The 23318-nt window shown below is 44.6% G+C and overlaps 1 protein-coding gene across 13 annotated transcripts in view; it reads right to left on the reverse strand.

Annotated features, from left to right (window-relative positions):
• The window catches only part of AKAP13 (A-kinase anchoring protein 13), a 246566-nt gene that overhangs the window by 97764 nt on the left and 125484 nt on the right, over nt 1-23318 (reverse strand). For all 13 annotated transcript variants that reach the window (XM_083713029.1, XM_083713022.1, XM_083713023.1 and 10 more), the window contains one exon: nt 16324-16400. In XM_083713029.1, the coding sequence (XP_083569155.1) occupies nt 16324-16400 (77 nt within the window). The remainder of the gene's footprint in view (nt 1-16323; nt 16401-23318) is intronic.

Here is a 23318-nt window from a genome sequence, read left to right on the forward strand (position 1 = left end):
GGAAATGCACTGAACAGTGTGGGAGAAATGATTAAAAGGAAGATGTCTAACCAACCTACAAGCAAATCACAATGAAAGCAGGATGAATGCCAATTGCCTTAAAACCGCCCGTAAACATACCAGGACAAATGTTCAGTAAACCTATAGTCTAACCTCTCTGCAAGCTTTGTGCAAGCGAACCAGGATGGTCAATAAACAGGAGTTTTAGCATAAATGCTATTACTTTCTGGAACAGAATGGGTCGTGGATAGATCTTGGATAGATCTTAGACAAGATCTAGAAAATCTAGGTTAGGCAGAGGACATGCTTTCACATGCACAAATCTCAGCTTAATCTCAAATAAGACAGCTGCCTAAAACATCTGGAGCATCACCATGGACAACACTGAGCTAGATACACCAATGGTCTGGACTCAATATACAAAGGCAGCTTCCTCTGTTCCTAAGAGCTCAGCCTCTTTTTTCACCTTCTGTTAAACAGAGCTCAGAGGAAGACCTTACAGTACATGACAATAAAGACTTGAAAGTAGATCAAGCCTGAACGCCACCTAGTGGTACAATAATAATAATAATAATAAAATTTTATTTATATCCCACCCTCCCCAGCTGAAGCCAGGCTCAGAGCAGGGTAAAAAGGCTGGGCTTCTGAAATAATTTTACGGGAGGCAACGACAGATGCTGCTGACTCCGAACATCAGCTAGTAAAATCAGGAACAACTGAGAAGCATCACCCAATACCTTCTCACATCTTATTTATCTCGTAAAATATCAAACTCGGTGTACTGATCAAAGTTCGCTGCGTTCCCTGGCTCCTCACAACAAATCCCTGCCAATTTGTTTATGCAAGCCATAGCTTTACAGCTTGGCTGTAACAGCAAACTATGGTTTGCCCCAAAGCTGGAAGGAAACTAATTAAGCAGAGCGTGAGAGAGGAGAAGGGTGGAGTGCCTGATTAGAGGACTCATTCCCACAGGCCAACGCTATGGCTTGCTATGGTGCATGAACCAACCGAACTTATAAGTAGGACCACAATGAAAAACCGTCTTCTTTCTCGTGAGCCCCCACCAACATACTGTTCCGTTAACAAATGAAAACCAGAAGCAGCTGGCTTATAAGAAGCAGGGTCTTTTTGGTAGTGGTGCCAGGTTCACACACTGCTCCTCTCCGGAGAGCTTTGCCAAACCCCTAACACTGGTTTTTCACTGCTGACTAGAAAACCGCTGGCTAACATTGTTGTGATTAAAATCACAGAATCGTAGAGTTGGAAGGGACCCCCAAGAATCATCCAGTCCAACCCTGACAATGCAGGAATCTCAATATGGGGTTCCCCATCCATTTTGAAACCATACCGGGCCCTGCTTAGCTTTGCTAAAGCGCTAACAGTTTTTATTGCTGCACCACTAGGACTGGTCTGTTTTGGTTTTGGTTTCTTCCACCATTGGGGATGTTCTCCAATTACTATTGCAAATGCTTTGAAAGGATGTGGCTACACTACCAACTTAAATTGGGTTTATACACTTTATGGCCCCTGCCCCACAAAATCCTGGGCGATATAGTTTGGCAAATAGAATTCTCCATTAGAGCTTCCTTTTCCAAAGAATTACAGTTCCCAGGGTTGCCTAGGAAGGAGGAGTCGGCGGTTAAACCAGGTTAAAAGGTAAAGGGACCCCTGACCATTAGGTCCAATCGTGACCGACTCTGGGGTTGCAGCGCTCATCTTGCTATATTGGCCAAGGGAGCCACGTACAGCTTCCGGGTCATGTGGCCAGCATGACTAAGACGCTTCTGGCGAACCAGAGCAGCACACGGAAACACCATTTACCTTCCCGCTGGAGCGGTTCCTATTTATCTACTTGCACTCTGATGTGCTTTCGAACTGCTAGGTGGGCAGGAGCTGGGACCAAACAATGGGAACTCACCCCATCGTGGGGATTCGAACCGCCAACCTTCTGATCGGCAAGTCCTAGGCTCTGTGGTTTAACCCACAGCGCCACCCGCGTCCATTTAACCAGGTTAAATGTGCCCAAAATTAAGATGGATCATCACACCAGGGGAAAAAAAGCTTTAGCGAACACTGATCCTCTTAGAGAACACATTTTCTCCTGTTTGTTTTGTTTAAAGCTATCACAACACTTGGAATCCATGTGGTTTTGTTTACAGTTCCTGCTGGACATCCTGATAAAAGTCCGAATAAGAAAGGCGGTCCTCCCCTTTCTCAATTTAGCAAGATAATACACCAGACAAGGAAACAGTGAGATTAAAATTGATGTGCAGAAAGCATTTAGCATCCAACTGCATTTCCTGGCCAATTGTTTGCTTCATTGCCAATGGCAAGGAGCAGAAGGGAGGAAGACACTGGAGTTACTTGTCTCGTCCCTTTTTTTCTATTTAGGGCGGCTGGAGGCACCCTTGGACTCCATCATCAGTAATTGGAACAGGTCTGTGATTACAGCAAAGGAACTTCTCTGCCCACGGAACAAGCCAGTAATTACCATTCTAATTGGACCCCATATCCATGCTTGTTTGGAAACAAGACAGTTGCAAACAGGGAAATCTAATCCTTCGCCTCCAAAACCCCTTGCAACCAGCGGCAGAATTTATAGACAAATGAATGCACTTCATAAAGCAAGGGGAAACAATCAATAATGTAATTTTAAAAACTCAGTAAAACAGAACTTGGCATGGTTCCTTGGCATGGTTAAATTCATTGGAGAGAGACTTAAAGCCCCACCTTTTCCTAACATCTCTAAACCCTAAACTCTCATGACACTTTCAAAATGTTGCCAGCCTTGATTTTTGAAAATTTAGGATGTTCCAGAAGGGGACTGCATTGTCTCCTTATACCCTGGGGTGAGGAAGACACATGTTTGATTGGGTCACTAAGTCAAGATCTACCCAGGAGGTGGGTAGGCGGCGTTCTGCAGGGGGAGAAAGAATTTAACATGGAGCACACACTCACCATGTTAAAAGGCACCTTCCCCGCTCAACTGTGGATGGTTATGGATGCTTAAGTCCAGTCAAAGGCGACTATGAGGTTGCGGTGCTCATCTTGCTTTCAGGCCGAGGGAGACAGCTTTTGTCCACAGACAGCTTTCCGAGTCATGTGGCCAGCATGACTATACCGCTTCTGGTACAACAGGACACCATGACGGAAACCAGAGCGCACGGAACCTTCCCGCTGCAGTGGTACCTATTTATCTACTTGCACTGGCGTGCTTTCAAACTGCTAGGTTGGCAGGAGCTGGGACAGAGCAAACGGGAGCTCACCTCATTGAGGGGATTCAAACTGCTGACTTTCTGATTGGCAAGCCCAAGAGGCTCAGTGCCTGGTATGCAGCCCTTGAAAGGTCTCCTGGGAGCGAATGCAGCCCTTGATATGCTAAGTGCTTCCCAATCCCTACCCCCTGGGCTTAGAGCTATTGAAAGTTCAGGCATGGACCGCTTTGAATATCATCCCCTCAAATATCAGCTGGAAGTTTAGGGGGAAAGATGCAACAGAGGAAATGCCCTCTGAAATTCCCAGGACACTGAAGCGCCCAACCATTTATTGAGCCAACCACAAGGAAAAGCCCATGGATAAATCCCACAAAAGCAGATTCCAGTGAAATCAATACAGAACAACAATAAGGGGATTTGGAGGCCTAACAAGGATTACAAGAGATTATTTTGCAAAGCAAGGAAAGAAGGCGGAAAAAAAGAAATTCCGTCCAGTTTGGGGATAGTTAGTTAATTAGTTGGTCGGCAACCCACTCCTCGTCTATTTACCTCCGTTAGCAGCCTATTGTTCAGGATCAACGTCTGATTTTTTTTTTTTACATCCACAAAAACCAAAACAAAAGACCTCCTTCAAAACATAACACAAAAAAATTAATCAATCCCATATGGAGACATTGACATTATTCCTTGTTTTCATAAGAGGATCAAGTTCTGCTAAAGAAGCTTATTTAATGCAGATGCTGGGGGGGGGACGGACGGGAATACAGCCTAAGATATAACAGAGAAACTTTTTTCCCTTTAATTTTCTAGTAGAGAGAAGAAGGGACAAGCTAAGAAGGCTGAACAGCTACAAAGAAGCTGGGCTAAGCAGTAAAGTATGCTTCCAGCCCACAGACCTGGTGGATCGGTCACTCGCCATGCCTGAATACAGAAGATGGCCATCCCTGAACTAAGCTAGACTTCTGCAAGGGGGAAACCTGGTTTCCCCTTTCATTTTGCATTATAGGAGCCAGGGTAAGAAAAACAAGCCAGAACTGGGCTCGGCGGAGCCCAAAATAACTGTGTACTATATATATGATTCTTGTAACAGCTATGTTATATGCAACTTATGTAATCTAGACTGTATATATGTATAATCAATGGTAAACCAATAAAAAATTATATGGAAAAAAAGAAACAAGCCAGAACTGAGGCTAATTAGGGTTCATCAGTCAGCCAGAACCAGCTCTCTCTTCCTTCACCACACCTAGATTAGGAATCTCTGACAGGAAACTGCAAGTGATGATGGCTGTAGAGTAGGGTTGCCATAATTTCCCGGACATAGCCGGTATTCGGCCCTTGTAAACAGAGTCTTTTGTAAACAGCAACTTTGTGTCCGGATTTTCGCTTTCTGAAATATGACAAACCCTACCATGGAGTCTTCCAGCCTCTACCAACTATGGTGCCCTCCAGATGGAACTACAACACCCATCAGTCCTAGCGCTGTCTGGGGTTGATGAGAGTTGTAGTCAAAAACATCTGCAGGGAGCTACGCTGGCAAAGGCTGCCCTAAGCTTACATCAGCTGCTTGCCATCATTCTTTAAAAAGGGGGGAAGGAATTTAATTCCGTCAGAGTCGGGGAGGGAACATATACAATACATTCCTCAGAAAATTTCTGAGAATTTATTTTATTTTATTTTTTGCGATGTATCCGAACACAAAGGTGCAAAACAGGGATGTTGAAGAATTCCAATGAAAACAAAATGCAGAGGACAGTGCTAATGCTTGCATATTCATCTCATGTCTGGAACAGAAATCCATCCAACAAATATAATCAGTATTTGTTGCTGTTGTTGCTTTCGGTCACATAAATCACTATGCGCCCCCCACAACACTGTGTTTACTTTGTAATGAAATGAATGTGGTGAAAGAACAGGGTGACATTGTTTTTTAAAACTGGAGAAGGAACTCTCAAGCATCTTCTCCCAAGGGACAAATTCTTCAAGAGACATCTCTCAGATTATTTGCTACTAGGGCTGGGCGGTATCTGGGTTTCAACACTGTGACATATCACCAGCTAAAAACCGATATACCACAATGTCTGAGATAAGGATGGCTGGCTTCAAAGTTTTTCCTGCATCGTGATTTTTGCCGGAGCTGGCTCTTGCGATTCGCTGCCCCCTGTACGAGGCAGGGGAGAGTTGAGCCAGTAGAGTTAACAGGGGCTGCAAGAATTGAGAGACACATTGGCTGGCTTCACAGTTTGCCCACATTGTGATCCCACACCCCATGATTTGCGATATATTGCCAGGGCAAAAATTCTGAAACCGATATAATGATATGGACTTCAAACTGGGTTTGGATGATATATCGGGGAAAGGCATGAGCTTTCTACCACCAACAACAACACATCGTTTCTTCTTGCAGGGAGAACACAAGACCAACCACCTTGGAAGGTCCAGAAATGTTGGATCTCACACACACACACACACACACACACAAGAGAGAGAGAGAGAGAGAGAGAGAGAGAGAGAGAGAGAGAACACAAGGAAATATATGACTAATCCTCCCCTGGTGATAGTGACATGGCCCAGCTGTCTCCATCCATCAGAGTTCGCGTGTCAGATAATCATCAGTTAAGAACTGCACCCACAGCATTCGGAAAAAGCAAGGGAGACTTCAGGGTGCCAAGCAGCAGATTAGAATCAGAGAAGGAAACTGTATCTCCATCTTCCTTGTTGCTGCACTACACCACCAATGCGGAATTAAAAAAAAATCCACAGCCCAGAAACATTTGAAGATGCTGCGTCACAGCTGAGCAAAGAGGCCGTGGACAGAAAACTGGGATTCAGGCACGGGTTCAAATCCTCGCTTCACTATGAAGAAGACCCCTGTGTTTTTAAGCTATCAGCCTAATCTACTCCACAGGGTCGTTGGGAGGAATGGGAGAGAGGATCGGAGCTCCTTGAAAGGGGGGTAAAAAAATTAAAAAGGAAGAGGAGAGGAAGCATTCAGGCAGCTAGGATCCAGCGCTTGGCTCTGAATTGTTGTGACATGTACTATTATCTCAGACGGAAAAAAGTCCTGATGTTGAACAGACCCAATGCCAAGTCTCTGACCTAATGTGTTTGCCCGGCGCTCCTATCTTCTTTCAAGCAAGAATTATCAATGTATGAAATGGCTGCGGTGTTTGGGGGAAGGGGAGAGGGGCATGAAGCTCAATATATTCCCCCACAAATGGCAGGAAGGTTAAGAAGGGCAGCCTCTTCCAGCATGAAGGGTGACTATGTCAATTTCTGCTCGGCTCTCTCTATCTTCTTAAAAACATTGAAAGCTGGCTTGCAGTTTGAGCTTACAGCATAGGTAGGCAAACTAAGGCCTGGGGGCTGGATCTGGTTCAATTGCCTTCTAAATCTGGCCTGCGGACAGTCCGGGAATCAGCGTGCTTTTACATGAGTAGAATATGTCCTTTTATTTAAAATGCATCTCTGGGTTATTTGTGAGGCCTGCCTGGTGCTTTTACATGTGTAGAATGTGTGCTTTTATTTAAAATGTATCTCTGGGTTATTTGTAGGGAATAGGAATTCATTCTTCTTCTTTTTCAAAATATAGTCCGGCCGCCCCACAAGGTCTGAGGGACAGTGGACCGCTAAAAAAGTTTGCTGACCCCTGTTACAGTGCACCTGCCTGGCAGCTGCACTTGGAAGCTGAGCTGCTGAAAAGCTCAAAGTGTATCTCCCTTCTTTCAATTAGCCCCAGGGGTGCCGAAACCAAAGAAAATTACCTTCAAGGCTGCATGCAGACTTTTAACGTTTTGCCCTCACTTCTGCCCAAAACCTGTACACAGGCCTAACGTTTGAGAGACTCAATTGAGGCATCCAGGAAATTGACCCTGCCATGTGTTATAAGAATGAAGCAGATCCGCCCCCATAGTGTTTGTGCTCAAAACAAGTACCTGGATATATGGATGGTAACCATACAAAAAGGACCAGAATTTTACATTAGATCTTCGGTAGTCGGCATGGTGTGCAGTGACTAGGACCTGGGGAACCAGGGTTCAAGTCCCCACTCAGCCTCTCAGTCTAACCTACCTCACGGGGCTGCTGTGAGGGAAGAATCATGTACACCAGGTCTGTCCAACAGGCCGATCGCGATGTACTGGTTGACTGTGGGGTCCCCTGGTCAATCGCTTGATCCTGAGTGATCTACCCCCCCCCCATATATATATATATATATATATATATATATATATATATATATGCTGCGCGGCACTCAACATCTGTAAGAGACGCTGTGGCTTTGGAGCGCGCAGGCTTCCCATTGCCGAAATGGTCCCCCGCTGGCCCTCCCTCAGCTGTAGTGTGGCTAGGAGACTCCACGTCACAAGGCACACGATCTCCCCCCAAAAAGCTCAACAAATTTGGGCAGATTACTGCCATTTTTTTAATAGTGAGAGTAGATCGCAGTCTCTTGGGAGCTGGACATGCCTGGTGTACACCATTTTGAGGTCCTCGGGAGAAAAAGCTGGGATACAAATGCAAAAAACAAAAACAAATAAATGTTGAGGACTATGCTGGCTGGGGTTGATGGGAGTTGTAGTCCACAACATCTAAGAGGACACCACATTGGCTAAGCAGGACAATATGAAGAGGTGGACAACCACCACACTTCCTCATTTTCAACCTATTTCATTGCTTTCAAGGAACACCCTTTCCCCTATGAACCTGCTAGGACACTGCAATAGGCATCTGACATCCTCTGTGCCCCACTAAGTATTGGGGGCGCTGGCCAGAGAACAGGCCTTCTTTGCAATAGCCTGTCCCCAGAATACTCTCCCCAGGTACACCAAGTTCCAACTTCACTATCATTTCGGCATCAGGTGAAAGTGTTGTTTTTTTCCTGGGCAGCTTTAACGGCATTGTTACAGCTATGCAATCCAGGCATAAGCATGGGTGGTTTCTTTAACAATTGTTATTACGCAGCTATTTTGTATTGTTTCAAAGTTTTTCTGGCATTTTATTGTCTTCTACATACAATAGAGACAAAGGGGGTCTCTACACAAGAAGCTGCCTTATACCAAGTCAGACCACTGGTCCATCTAGTTCAGTATTGCCTACACTGACTGGCAGCAGCTTCCCAGAGTTCCAGGCATGGGACACTCCAAGCCCTACCTGGAGATGTTGGGAATAGAACCCAGGTCCTTCTGCAGGAAAAGCAGGTGGTCTACCACTGAGCTATGGTTCTTTCCCTTAAACACGTCTAATAAATCAAAATTAAATCACTTCCCTCGAACTGAAACTTCCAGACAGTCTTCATGCACAAAGAGCATGTTGCAGGATTTTAATCAAGGCAATGAATGATTGCTCTCATACTCAATGAATTTTGTTTGGGGAGGGAATCGTAGACCTCAGCAACACATTTCAGATACAGCCCAGTGTACCTTTTGCTTCTCCATTTGGAACTCTATATAAACATGCCTAAGGAGCCAGGACTTCAAAGCTGCTTGCTGGAGTAATCCAAAAACAAATAGTTTATCCTGAGATCTGCTGAGCTCAGAGGCAGCGTTTGCAGTGAACATGACCTTTGCACGGTTCAATCACGAAGCAAATTGAGCTGGGTATTTACCAGTGGTAAGACTTGCTTCATTCAGAAATTACCTACACTCAAGAAAACAGACAGGGGATTCTAAAAGGGCAAAGCCATCAGCTGTTCCAATGCCTACACATCCTCATGAGCGGCCTTCGCTGCCCTATGGCAGACCCCAGTCAGAAAGAGGATGCTGGTGGGTGTGAGAGAGGCAATGACTGGACTGATGCACTGCTCTACAGGCTATGTCATGCTTCCTGGAACAAACCAATCTAGCAGACGCAGCCCAGTCGGTAAAGCGCCTGAGCTTCTCTCATCAGGAACCACAAAGTGGAACAACACTAGATGTAATCATTTAGAGCACTGGGTTGCTGCACTCCACATTTGCCCTAGGGTCAACCCAATACTGATCCCATTAGAACACAAGGAAAAGACCTTCTGGATCAACCCAAAGGCCCATCTAGTCCAGTATTCTGTTTTCACAGTGGCTAAAGGGATGCCTAATGGAAGCCAAGCACCAGCAGGAAACTCACACCCAATGCATTTATAAGACAAAAGGTTCTTTCTGGGGTAAAATGTCACAGCAACCTTCATTCTGAACATGTGCATCTCTACTTGACCAGCTCCAAGGAGAATGAAAGACAAGGATGCAGGACAGAAACATCCTCCTCCTCGTCATCATCAATAAGTTTACTGTACTAGCCAAAGGTAAAGACTATTTCAGAACAGTTTGCTGAACTACAAACCATAATAAAAACATACGCCAAAAATATAAAACAAACCTCAGTAACAGGAAGAAAGAGAAGTCAGAAAAACCACTGCCTACCTCAAACCTAGCTCAGCTTCCAGTTAAACCTCTGTTTCTCCATAACAACTTATAGCAATGTTATCTCTCTCTCTCTAATCATTTTTGCAGCCAGTACATAAAGCACCATGTTATGTGTCACAAAGCTTTTAGCATCACTTGAAACGGAACCATTTTTGCCACAGTACGCCTACTTCCATGCATTAGCAAAGGTTTCAAAAATCCAGATCCCTGTAGAAGGGGCAAATTAATAAATAATGGATAATGTCTTCTACCTGTAGCTGGTCACAAATACAAAATCTGCCACCCGGGTGGGACATTATTGTAGCAGCCATCCAAGACTGCAGTAAGCATCACTTGAAACCACATCTCAATAAAAGCATTTAAAGAGACAGGCATGAGTTTAGTCAAATAACAGGTTCCAGCTTCTGCCAACTTAGCATTTTGAAAGCATACCAGTGCAAGTAGATAAATAGGTACATCTGTGGCAGGAAGGTAAACGGCATTTCCATGTGCTCTGGCACTCGTCATAGTCCTCTGTGCACCAGTAGCGATTTAGTCATGCTGGCCACATGACCCAGAGAGCTTTCTGTGGAAAAATGCCAGCTCCCTTGGCCTGAAGTGAGAAGAGAGTCGCACCCCATAGTTGCCTTTGACTGGTCTAAACCATTCAGGGGTCCTTTACCTTTTACCTTTTTAAAAATGCACTGTTTTAAAAAATGGTACCATGGAGGGAAACTGGAGTCCCAGATAGGAAAATGGGAAACTGCCTTATACAGAGTCAGCCCATTGATCTACGTAGCTGAGTATTGTCTACACCACTGGTCTGATTTAAGGTGGGTTGCAACAGGTGCACGACCATCATGCAGATGTATGCTAAAAGAAATGGCTCCCCAAATGCATGTTTGGATTAAAAGTGTGTCCAGGGTCTGAAAAGGTTGGTGGTACCTTGACGGCTCTTGCAGTAAGTGTTTCAGACCAGATTCCCTCCCAGCACCTCGGTTAACAAACTTAATCCGTTCCAGAAGTCCATTCTTAAACCGAAAAAGTTCTTAAACCGAGGTGCACTTTCCCTAATGAGGCCTCCCACCACCGGTGCCCTTCCACTGTTTGGATTCCGTTTTTAGACCAAGGTAAAGTTCACAAACCAGGATACTACTTCCAATTTTGCGGAGTTCGTAAACCAAATCGTTCGTAAACAGGACTGTTCTTAAACCAAGGTACCACTGTAAATAGGTAACACTGCAGCAGGAAGGTAAACAGCATTTCCACGCGCTCTGGTTTCCGTCACGGTGTTCCACTGCATCAGAAGCGGTTTAACCAAAGGGTGGAAGGGAGAGAAAGTTCCAACAAAAGAGGAGTGGCAGATAAAACTACTTGAGTATATAGAACTTGGAAAGATGACAGAAATAATCAGGAATCAACCAAATCAAAAGTTTAAAAGAGTGGGAGTGTTATAGAGTGTACTTAAAAAAAAAACATTGTTCCCAAGTAACATCTTTGATGTGCTCTGATTAATATTCGCAGAATATGTGACAGACAGATAATGTATTACATATAATACTGGTGAACTGTAAGATGATAAAGGATGCAGTTAAAAAAAGGAAGAAAGGACCCGAGGTGAGGTGGACAGAAGTCACATTCAAACAGTAGAAGGTTAATTATTTGTGATTTATTGTATCGACAGCTTTTGATGTTGAATCTTACTATCATGTTCTGATGTTTCTTGTGGGTTTTTTTTACTGTTGTTTTGTTTGTTTGCATCCCCACCCCTCTTTTTTATTTTTATTTTATTTTTAACAATGAACAGAATAGTTGTAACACTTAATAAAATCAATAAACAGCATTTACCAAAAAAAAGAGAGAAGTGATTTAGTCATGCTGGCCACATGAGCCGGAAAGCTGTCTGCGGACAAACGCCGGCTCCCTCTGCCTGAAAGCAAGATGAGCTCCGCACCCCACAGTCGCCTTTGACTGGACTTAACCGTCCAGGGGTCCTTTACCTTTTTTTTACCTTAGATGAACTGAAGATCTGACTCAGCCCTTTCTTCAGATCCATGAGGACTAGAATCATACTTTATTTTTAGGTCAAGGGCCACAGTTCAGTGGTAGAGTATCTACTTTGCAAACAGCTTCAATTCCCTGCATCTCCAGGTAAAGCCTGGAACCCTGGAAAGCCACTGCTCATCTAGGTAGATAATTAGTGAGCTAGATGGACCTATGGTCTGACTCAATATAAAGCAGTTTATTATGTTAACACCTGCACACAGAAATTAATGGGAGGTATATACTGGTGACTACTCATTTGGGATTTATTGTGAACCTAAATGTGTCGGAGGGTTACACAGAGTTCTGAAGATTTTAAGCGGCATTAATACAGTGCTGTTGGCTTTTCTTAAAATATATATATATATTCCATCAAATTTAGCAACAGGAAACTGTGGTCACCAATCCAGCCGCAAACTTTCCATTTGCCTTGGCACTCCCAATCCTATACCAGAACAGCCAGATTCTGGAGATGGGGAAGAGAGGGAGGCAGGCAGACAAACAAACAGAGAAAGAGAGGCAGGAAATGATTGATACAAGCTCATTTTCCCCCTGCAGGGGAACAAAAGAGAAGAGCAAAATAGAAGGTCCAACTTGTATCGCATAATGATGACACTTGTACTCAAGGGATTGCTGCTTTATCCCTTTTCAACTGCAGCAAAAGAGAGAGAGAAGATGGTATTTTGATGCCAACTTGTAAGAGGCACCAAGTGTCCTCTAATAAGAGGCAGGTTTGCTCATAAGATGGAACATGAAACAAAATACAGGGTGTATTCTTGCAGTGCTCTCTTTGACAGATGGCCTTTCTGCGCAAGCAAACGCCCAAGGATTAGTCACAGAAATTATCTATAATAAGATGTGTAGAGCAAGTCAGCAGCAGCACCTTTTAACTTTCTGGTGGCCCAGCTCACTTATTATTTATTTAAAATGTTTTAACCTTGCTCTCCAGCTGGAAAAAAAGAAAAGAAAAGCAGCAGCTCCCCATCAGTAATGAAACTATCCTTTCCTTCAGGCTTGCAATATAAAAGACACAACACAAAAGGAAAAGGGAATGGGAGGGAGGAGGAAAAACATAAGTGCAGGGGTGGCACATCCCATTTCACCCTGGCGGTGGCCCCGTGCCACCTACTGCAACTCCACTGGCGCAGAAATCTTGCACTCTCTGTAAAATCCCATGAGATCTCGCTATAAATTGGCACCAGCTTGTCTGCTGGTGGGGGGCAGAAGGGCACCCGTGGGGGCACTGGCTTGGGGGCTTCTGACACCCATTGGGGCAGCTTCACCCCACCTCGTGGGTGGGATATGCTTGCGTTAGTACAGACCCTAGTTCTTTGTTTTAAAATCTCCTGTTAGTTATTCTTTCCTGCAAAGGAGAACAGAAAGTTTTTTCTTCTCTGCCTGATGGATGGAACCAGGTTGGGCTCCCCTTTGCCATGATGTTTTTCCTGGGAGGCAGAGGAAGCAGGTCAGAGTGTGCTGCCCTTCATCTGGAAGTTGGGAGCTGAATGTTCTTCTGGGCAAGAGAAGCTTTCCTTCTCTAGCTGATAGATAGGACCAGGCTGCTCTCCCTCTTGCCATAGCAGTTATTTTAACAAAGTCTATGCATCCCATTGGGGGAAAAGAAAGCTGATTAGCTTAATGACCAACCTAAAGCAAGTGCCTAGGAGATCAAGCTACGAGTCAGCAAGATCCTGGTTTGAATTTCACCACAGCCACAAAGTCAACGGGTGGCCTGAATCTCCGCTCCTGTCTCTGGGTTGTATCCAATACTATGCCTACTCAGAGGTAAATAGACACACAACAATTTTAAGTTCAATAGTTTCAACAGGTCTACATAGTTAGAAGAGCATGAGACTCTTGATCTTAGGGTTGTGTGTTCGAGCCCCACGTTGGGCAAAAGATTCTGCATTGCAGGGGGTTGGACTAGATGAATCTCATAGCCCCTTCCAACTCTATGATTCTATGCAAGCCTTTCCTTTCCTTCCCCTACCCCACAATCTTCAACATGTAGATACTAATAACCTAACTTGCACAGCATTAGAGCAATATAATATATGCAGAAGGCTTTAAGTACTCTGAAATGCTATACAGCAGGGATGTCCCAATTTACAAGAGACTGTGATCTACTCCCACTATAAAAAAAAAAACAACTGGCGGTGATCTGCCCATTGGATTGACTAAAGTTGTTGAGCTTTTTTTTTTTAGGGAGCCAAAGTTGTTGAGCTCTTTTAAGGGACTCAAAATTGTTGAGATTTTTTTGGGGGGGAGGATCTCGCGATCAATCGTGATCTACCACGGACCACCCCCCACCCCCGTGATCGACCAGTAGATCGCAATCGACTTGTTGGACATCCCTGCTATATCGGACTCTGACTCTAACCACAGTTTAGTGTGAATATGCAGGTTTCCAGAGTCATCTGCTCCTCTTGATCTGCCAGGGGAAAGGACACTGTGGCAGTGACTGGGCAACCCAGAAAGGACAATAATAGAGGTGTGATAATCAAGTCTTTATAAAGAGTGCAAGCCAGAAGGGCATGTGCCATTGATTCAGTACTGCCATCTCCACAGGGACATAAGCATTTTTCATGTGGAATCTGTAGGAATCATCGCTCAAGTACAGCCAAGGGTTATACACTTGGTTGAGCTTTTTTTAGGAAGCCAACATTGTTAAGCTTTTGGGGGAGGGGCGTTGATCTTGCGATCAACCACGATCTACCACAGACCCCCTGCAATTGACCAGTAGATCGCGATTGACCTGTTGGACATCCCTGCTCTAACCACAGTTTAGTGTGAATATGCAGGTTTCCAGAGAGAAGACTGCAGCTGCTACAGGTCCCTACTGATAGCATATAAGCCATGCTTAGGCCTAGCATGTCATCCAAACACAGGCTTTGCGGCTTCTCTTGCTTCAGAGCTGTAAGCATAGTCCACAGTTCATGGTTGGTCTGCAGACAGGGCAACCAGGTAAGCAAAGGCTGTTGCAGGCACACACTCTGTGGAGCACTTTCAAAGCAGCCCAACATTCCCAAACTGTGCACATATGAATAGAGTATGAGACTTAGAACTCACCCCAGAATGCTCTGCAACATATACAGACATCCACTGTGGATCAGTCAATCTGAAAACCACCACTGCACAAGAACAGCTTCAAAAGTAGGCTTAAATATCACAAGAAAGCCAATCTTTACATAGTTGCAGCAACTGTTTGCTGGCATCGACAGCAATAGGACAGATGCTGTATGCCAAACTAAGATGACAAAACCAGACTCTATCACTACAGCAGAACCACACACAAGACAATGGCGACAGCTGGTAAATTTTGCAAGCTGTTTTTCTAAAGCAAGTAACCTTACAGAATGAGATCTTATGCTTTGTTGGGACTGTGATTCCTCCAAGGGACCCCAAGTTATCCCAAGTTGCTCACACCAGGTCTTCAGATAAAAGCACACAGGCATAAAGAGTCCAAAGAATTTTCTGAAACAGAACTGAGCTCTCCTTGTCACTTTGCAAGCATTGAATGTGGTTTCAGGAGGGTGGGGTGGGAACTCAGCATAAAGAGCACAGCCTTTATGCAACACATATGCCCCATACATGCAACTCACTAGTCCCAGGTATGTGATGCAGCAACTCAAGTTGACACTAAACAGCTCTGTGTTCAATCAATGCTTAGACAGGAAATCCCATTTATTTAATGCATTTCAAAAGGTCTGATACCTAAGGTGGAGCTACAAGTCTACGTACCCTTAACAAACTACAGATCCCAAGATTTGGGGGTGGGGAAAGAGAGAGAGAATGTGCTTTACATGTGTGGTGTGCAAGAAAAGACTCGGTTCACTTTAATGCAAGAGGGCAGGTTGTAAATAAGCTATTTTTCACCGAGCAAAGAGCTGACAAGATAATAAAAGTGCATCCTCTGAATCAAGTGATATATGGAAGGAAAAGGGGGCAGATTCAGCTGTTAGTTGCTGGTCACTGGCATACACAAGACAACTCAGTGGAGGAGGAGGACCAAAAACCAAGGAAGCCTGTTCAGAAAAGACCAGAACAGTCATCCCTTGACTGTCAGTCTAGCTTTCCAAGCTACTCTGGACCAGGGCAGTTTCTTTCATCTAGCATATGTCAATGAATCACCCCAAGGCAAGCAGGCATGCAATGACAACTCCATTCTTGGAGCAGGACAGGAAAGATCAACCCGCAAACTGACTGGGCATAATCCGCAGGAATTTTTCCAGAGAGGGAGACTGAGAAGGCTAATGTATCACCAAAAAAATGAGATTTAGTGCCTGTACATTTTGCTTCATATCTCAGGTTCTACAAATGCTAGAAACTTATTATTTTCTCCTTTTCTAAGAAAGCAGAGAATCTGGGAATTATTGTGCACAGAGGGTGCTTGTGGTCACCCAAGACAGCAGGCGGGCGGGCAAATGGGTGGATGGGTGGGGGAAGAGAGACAGATCACAGCAGCAAACCAACCAGCCCAAACTATATTCCTTCCACCATGAGACCAAAAGATCTCCCAGAAACAAAACATCAACTTCAGAAACAAGGGTGTTTTCCACAAAAGGGAGAGAAGAAAACTCGAGGTCGGCTTCCTCGTAACAAGGGGAAGGGAGAGAAGGAAAATGGCCATTTAGGACACAGAGATTTACTTTCAGACATGACTGAAACAGGGGATATACACAAGAACTCACCATTCCTTCGGAAGCCGAGCTCTCAGCGAGATCCCTCAAGAAACCCACCTCTTCTTCGGTCTTCATCTGTACAGCCTCTGCAGTGACAGAAGGAGAACAGTCATGGGGCTTTTCGACAAACTTCCCTTCTCACACCCCAGTACTGCTGATACAACTTTGCTCACCCAAATGCATTCTCAGTAACTCAGCAAGCTCTTCCCACCAACTCCCCCCACCCCATCTGCTTTCCACACAGCTGGTTTGTTTTATGTCATTTCTTAAAAACAGCTTGATTTTTCAGTAACTCGAAAAAGACAGCACAGTGTGCTGAGAAGCTTCAGGACAAAGATAATACGGGGATGTGAATTTGGAGAGCAGGCAACAAACAGCTCATTGGTAGAGCACACTTGCTTCATGTGCCGAATGCCCCAGGTTCAATCACTGCCATCTCCAGTTTCAAAGGATGGGGTGGAATCTGATGAGAAAGACATCTCCCAAACAGAGTAAGGAACACAAGGCTAGCTGGACCAATGGTCTGACTCAGCGTAAGGCAGTTTTGTGCGCTCATGTGACAACAGCTTAGAGGCATGCACCTGGGGTGTTTTTGTACATTTGATGAGAACTTTTTCCGGCTGCTACTATGACCCACATTGTACTGGCCTGCTGGGCTAGCAACTTTGCAGAGCTGGCTTAGCAACAAGTGATGGGACCATCCTCTAATACTGGGGTTGGGTGCCTTCTTCAGGCTGCATTCCCTCCCAGACAAACTTCCACTTGTCACACATCAGTGGTGGGCAGCGTCAGGAGGAAGTGTGGGCAGAGCAACTAATGTTCACATATTCAAACACCCTCTCTGTTTAATAGGTTATTGTATTTTAGCGTTCTGTTGGAAGCCGCCCAGAGTGGCTGGGGAAACCCAGCCAGATGGGCAGGATATAAAAAATAATTATCATCATCATCATCATCATCATCATCATCATCATCTCTGTATCCTCCCATCCAGACAAGCAAGAAGCCCTTTCAGAATCGAAGGACACGTTTCAGCCTGCAAAAAAACATATAGGATTTGATGCAGGGCCAGCGAGGGCTGTGACTTGGGGAGAGTTCCAAGGGCTGGAGGGCCACATTTGGCACCCCAGGGCCCAAAGTGCCTCACCCCTGTGTTAATAGACATTCAAGAAGGAACACACATACAGAAACTGTTCCTTCAGGTTGTTTGAACAGTGACAGATTGAAGAGATCGAATGCGAGGAAAGAAATCAAAATTTGGTCTGACCTAGCAATGTCAAAATTTTAATGCTGGATTCAAATTATTTAACACACACATCTAGCGATCTGGGGAGTCATCTTACAAGCCTGCATAAAGGTACCCCACTACTACGACTAGGAGTTTTATCAGGCAGCAGCATCCCCCCCAACACCAGCATAATTTGTGAGGGAGGCACTTCTGGTAACACAGCTCAACATTTTGACAACTTGGCAGCAGTTGTAGAAAGATCCAGAGAAATAATATTGCATTGTTGTTGTTTGGTTGCGAAGCCCCTCTCCTCTCACACAACAAAAGGAGCTGCCAGAAGAGGATTTCATGTTTGTTTTTGTAGCGTAGCGGTTACTTCTCCACAGACTCAAAAGAAGTGCAACTTATGACTTGGCAAGCGAGAACAAGTTCAGCTCCAGCTCAGAACAAGCATTCCAGGCATCCTTGGCCACCAAAATTTTTATACACACACATACAGACACACAGACACACACAGTAGTACCTTGGTTTATGAACTTAATCCGTTCCAGAAGTCCGTTCTTAAACCAAAGCATTCTTAAACCAAGGTGTGCATTCCCATAGCAGCGGGGGACTCAATTTACACATGGAACACACTCAACAGGAAGCGGAACATGTTCTGCTTCCAAGGCAAAGTTCACAAACCAAAACACCTACTTCTGGGTTTGCAGCGTTCTTAATCCAAGTTGTTCATAAACTAAGCTGTTCTTAAACCAAGGTACCACTGTATTATAAAGTCATGGTGATTTGGACCTTTCAGCAAATTCTGCAACAGAACCTTGAAGATAGAAAAGGGGAAAGAAAACCCACCACGTCATCTCTCCAATGAGAGTTGGAAAAGGTTAGAGAAAGGGATCAGGGGCTCAAGGGCAACCTTTGGCCACTACAGATGTTGTTGCACTCCAGCTCCCAAGAGCCCTCAGTCGCCATGGCCAATAGTCAGGAATGATTGACGCTGTGGTATAGCAAACATCTGGAAGCTGCCAGGCTCACACTACCCATGCCACGAGAGGAAAGTCAAAGGTACACAGGTGTCTTTAGTTTAGAGAAGAGAGAAAAGATGGGGAACTCATGAGAGAGAATTTATTATAATCAGTCTGTTCCTCCCCACTCCCCACCCCAATATAATACAGGGTGGAAGAGAAGAATGGGGGTTACCCAAAAAGAATCACCCAGCAGGAAGTGCTTGACTGACAGAAGGAACTAGTTATTCACCTAGTACATAATCAATTTATGTAATCGCCAGCTGCAAGATGTGCTGAGGCCAACCAGCTGTAATGGCTTTCAAAGGGGTCGGAGGCCTATCCTTCCACAAGTGGTGGCACCCCAGCTATGGAACTCCCTCCCCACTGAAATCTGACTGCCCCCTACATTGCATGCAGTCAGATGGCAACCTCTTTGTTCCAACAGGCCTTTGGAGCACAGGCTGCATTCTCATGGCAGTTTATTCAGTTTTCACAACTCTTCCTTAGCTGTTAATGCTCTGCATTGCATTTGAGCTTTCATGTGAAGTATAAGCTACTTCTGGAACTACAGTGGAAGATAGGTCAGAATCAGTGCTCATTTCCATGTTGTTTGCTTCCAAGAAAAAGATTTCATTTGCAAATATGGAAATGAATGCTAAAGATGTGTTATATTCCACTACAGTTCCACGATCCTTCACTTCGGTTCTGGAAGAGACTTTTACATTGTGTGAAAACTCAAATATAACATGGAAATTAATAGTCAGAGAAGCATAGTGAAAATGGAATAAACTGCCCATGAATGCAGCCATTGTAAAACACAGATTACCACTCAAGGACTCAAGGAGATTAAAACAATGCACGTAAAATATAGAAAGCGGGGGAAATAAAAGATAATAAAAGATAGCAATTAAAAAGTGGTTAAACAATATTAAACAATTAAAACTATTTAAAATGATCTATTAAAATACAGATAGTAAAAACAGCACATCGCTATTTAAAAGCGCTGTTAGTCACTTTCCTCACAAAAGTGACCCAAAGTGGCTTACAAACACATAAACACATATATTTGCATGATTCAATGTCAAAAAAATTAATGCTAGATTCAAATTATGTAATATAAACATCTAGAACCCTGGGAAGTTACTTTCCATGCCTGCATAGATGCACCTCTACTAACTCCTTGTATATGTTTAATTTATAGAACAACAGAGTTGGAAGTATCATCTAATCCAGGCATGGCCAAAGTCCATTTTGGGGGCCTGTGGCAGTTTATGTCCTGGGGTAAAATCTTTAAAATACCTCAACTACTTCAATCCTAAAAAAAAAAAGTTAGCAACTTTGGTCGGCCCTTCACTTCATCAAATCTGGCCCTCTTGGAAAAGAGTTTGGACACCACTGATCCTAACCAACTAAATTAATATGCAAGTACAAATTTGTACTCATGTAATAATTTAGTCTGTTGCAATTCGCATTGTGCTTACATTTCATTTTTAACATTGTACTATTTTGTTGTTAGCTACCTGGGCTCTCTTGAAAGGCTGGGCAGCATCAGTAGCAGCAACATCACCATCATTCATGGTTAGAAACAGGACAAGAACAGAAGAACGGGAGAAGAGCCTGCTAGATCAGGCCAGGGGTTCATCTAGCGCAGCATTCTGCTTTCACAATGGACGACCAAATGCCTGTGAGAAATCTGCAAAGCCAGACCCGAGAGCAAGAGCACTCTCCCCTCCTCAGGTTTCCAGCAACTGATGTTCAGAAGCATTTGTGCCTCCAGCCATGGAAGGAGCAAAGTCAACTAGGTGGCCTTTTAGTCTGATCCAGCAAGGCTGCTATTATTATTATTATTATTATTATTATTATTATTATTATTATGCAGCTGGACTCGAAAGAAAAGGGAAGGAGAGCACCTTTTGCCTCTGCAGCCAATAAAGCAGCAGGAGAAAAGTGCTGTAACCTCACCTTCTCTTCCCTCTCAGAAAAGCAACAACAAGCCGGGAGGGAGGAACCAGCAGGTGCTCCAGGGATCAGCAAGGAGGGACTGCCAGGGGAATAGGAGGCAGAGGAGACACGCAAGGCGGAAGGGGTAAAATGAAGGCTATGGATGCTGTCTTTCCAGGGTGCCAATGCTTTCTCCAAGGAGCCTGTTTGCCACACGCTGGAGGCAGAGGGGCACAGTATGAGCAATGGGAATAAATAAATAAGGGACACGCTCCAAAGCTGTAGAGATGAGACAGGCACAAGGAAGTTTTCAGAAACATGGAAAAACTGGGTTGCATCCAATGTTAGTCACACTCAGGAGCAAATGGACATGGCAAGGCCCCATCTGCTCTACACATTTAAAACAGCGTTATTTGTGGTCAGGACTTTTATTGCCTGGGTTCAAATACTCAAGTTGGCCACAAAATTAAGGTCCGCTTCACATTAAGGCCCTTCTGTCGGCATGTCGGCACTGTGTGTTCAAAGCCGCATCATACCACTTTTAAGGGTGTTGTGAACCCTATTCCCCTGACAAAGATACAATCCACAGAGTGGTTTAACAGACAAACCCTTTTCCCAGGGAACTCTGGGAACTGGTGTTCTGTGAGGAGAATAAGGTCCCAGAATTATTTGGGGGAAGGCCTTGCTGTTTACAGTGGTACCTCGGGTTAAGTACTTAATTCGTTCTGGAGATCTGTTCTTAACCTGAAACTGTTCTTAACCTGAAGCACCACTTTAGCTAATGGGGCCTCCTGCTGCTGCCGCGCCGCCGGAGCACAATTTCTGATCTCATCCTGAAGCAAAGTTCTTAACCTGAAGCACTATTTCTGGGTTAGCGGAGTCTGTAACCAGAAGCATATGTAACCTGAAGCGTGTGTAACCCAAGGTACCACTGTAAATCGGTACGACACAGATGTAAATATATAGAGCAGATGGGGCCTAACCTGGGTCTATTAATTAAGATGGGTCACCCTACAGTGATTAAACTACATGCTACACTCAGCTGTGTCATAGACAAGGTGGCACACCTTTGTTACTTATTATATATGTATGGATTGCCCCGTAAAATAAATTTGCATCAAACAAATAAGAGAGTGTAAAATAAAAGCCATAAAATCATACGCCAAGAAAACCACAGTAAGTAAGCTTAAGAGAGGCAGGCCGGCATAAAACCCCACACCCAAAACAGCACTATAAACTACTAGATTCAGCACAGAAATAAAATCAATCACCAAATACATACATTAAAACCACCAACCATATTACAGATCTTTAAAATCCAGGGGGAAACATTCATGCTAAGCTGGTACCAGAGACAGCAATATGAGTGCCAGCATTCCATAACTGGGAGGCCACCACAATAAAAGGCCCTGTGTTTTGTGGCCATTAAAAAGGGCACTCTCTCGAAAAGCATGCATTGGTGAGTACTCAGGGACAGACTTCATCTCAAAATCCTTGCCCCATTATCCCATTGTGACCTGTTAGACAAATCAAGGTAAACGAGGCAGGTCTCAACTTTTAAAACGACTCTGCAGATTCTGCCAGTCATCCCTGAAGGAGCCACTTGGGCAAAGATGCCTAAACAAACAACCACCCTCTGCTTTGTCAATTTCCCCCTTGCCCAATTGCCTGGAAACCGTGCCTGCTTTGCATAAGCAAATATGTCCAAGGCTTTTCAGAGACATTCTGCAACAGTCTTGCCCTGAGCTGGTGCCCTCCATCTGCTTTGGGGGGGTTGTGGTCCAAAACATCTGAAGGGCATCAGGTTGAGGGAATGTTGCACTACCAAAAAGCAAAGCAAAAAACAGCAGCCACAGCTACTTAGCAGACCCAGCTCTGTTATCGGTGAACACCCTCCTACCTTTTGGCTGAGAAAATGGCGGCTGCTGGTGTTGACAGGAGAGGAACGCTTCCCTCTGCTGTGCTCTGGCATGGTAGGCAAAACTACAGCTTAATCCTGTTTCTGTTTGTTCTCTTCAGCTGCCCAAGAGCCAACGCCAAACTGCACTTAACAAACGGTGCCTGGGCAAAAACAGCATCTCTCCCCACCCACCCCTTCCAGTCCCAGCATCAAGTTTACAGCAGGTGCAGAGCAGGAAGTTCTTCTAATTATAGGCTTCCATTCTCAGCCGCTGGCTTGCAACTTCCTACACTCTCTGGCCAACAACACTCCCCAACAAAGCTGTTTTGGATGCACTGATACCTTTCTCTCTGTTTAAGCTTCCTGCGAAGCCCACCACAGGCAGACAAACCCCCTCGCTTTCCTGAGTCCTCCAGACCTTTCAAGACATACAGCAGCACTATTATTAGCCACTTGCCAGCCCACCTGGTGAGCTGTCCTTAATTATATCTAGAAGCCATCACTGGGCATGGCGCTTTTCTTTTTAGCTGAAGTTGCAAATGCGGCGGCGTGGCTTCCACCCTTCACCTTTTCCTATTATTGCCTGCACTCATCAAAAGTTTCCGAGAATGAAAGGTGGAGAAAGAAATTTTAGGAAGCAGCCGCTGACGACCTGAAGGAGGAGGAGGAGCTCTCATGAAGCCAGCACTCCAGTGTCTCCCTTGCAACCACTCCCATGCTATTGAAACATCAAACTAAAAATACAGCACAAAATTAAAATGAAATGGGAGCTTGTTAAATGCTGAATCATGCCAAGCAGAGGTGGCAGCTATATTTTCCACTTTCACATCTAGTTCTTTTTTTCTTCACCACCTGTACACATGGCCCTAAGACATTTCAGCAGCCAGAAACTACTCAAATCTTTTACTCTCTTTGCCAACCAGATTATTATTAT

This window comes from Podarcis gaigeae (assembly GCF_964106915.1).
Source record: "Podarcis gaigeae genome assembly, chromosome: 14".
NCBI classification, from domain to species: domain Eukaryota; kingdom Metazoa; phylum Chordata; class Lepidosauria; order Squamata; family Lacertidae; genus Podarcis; species Podarcis gaigeae.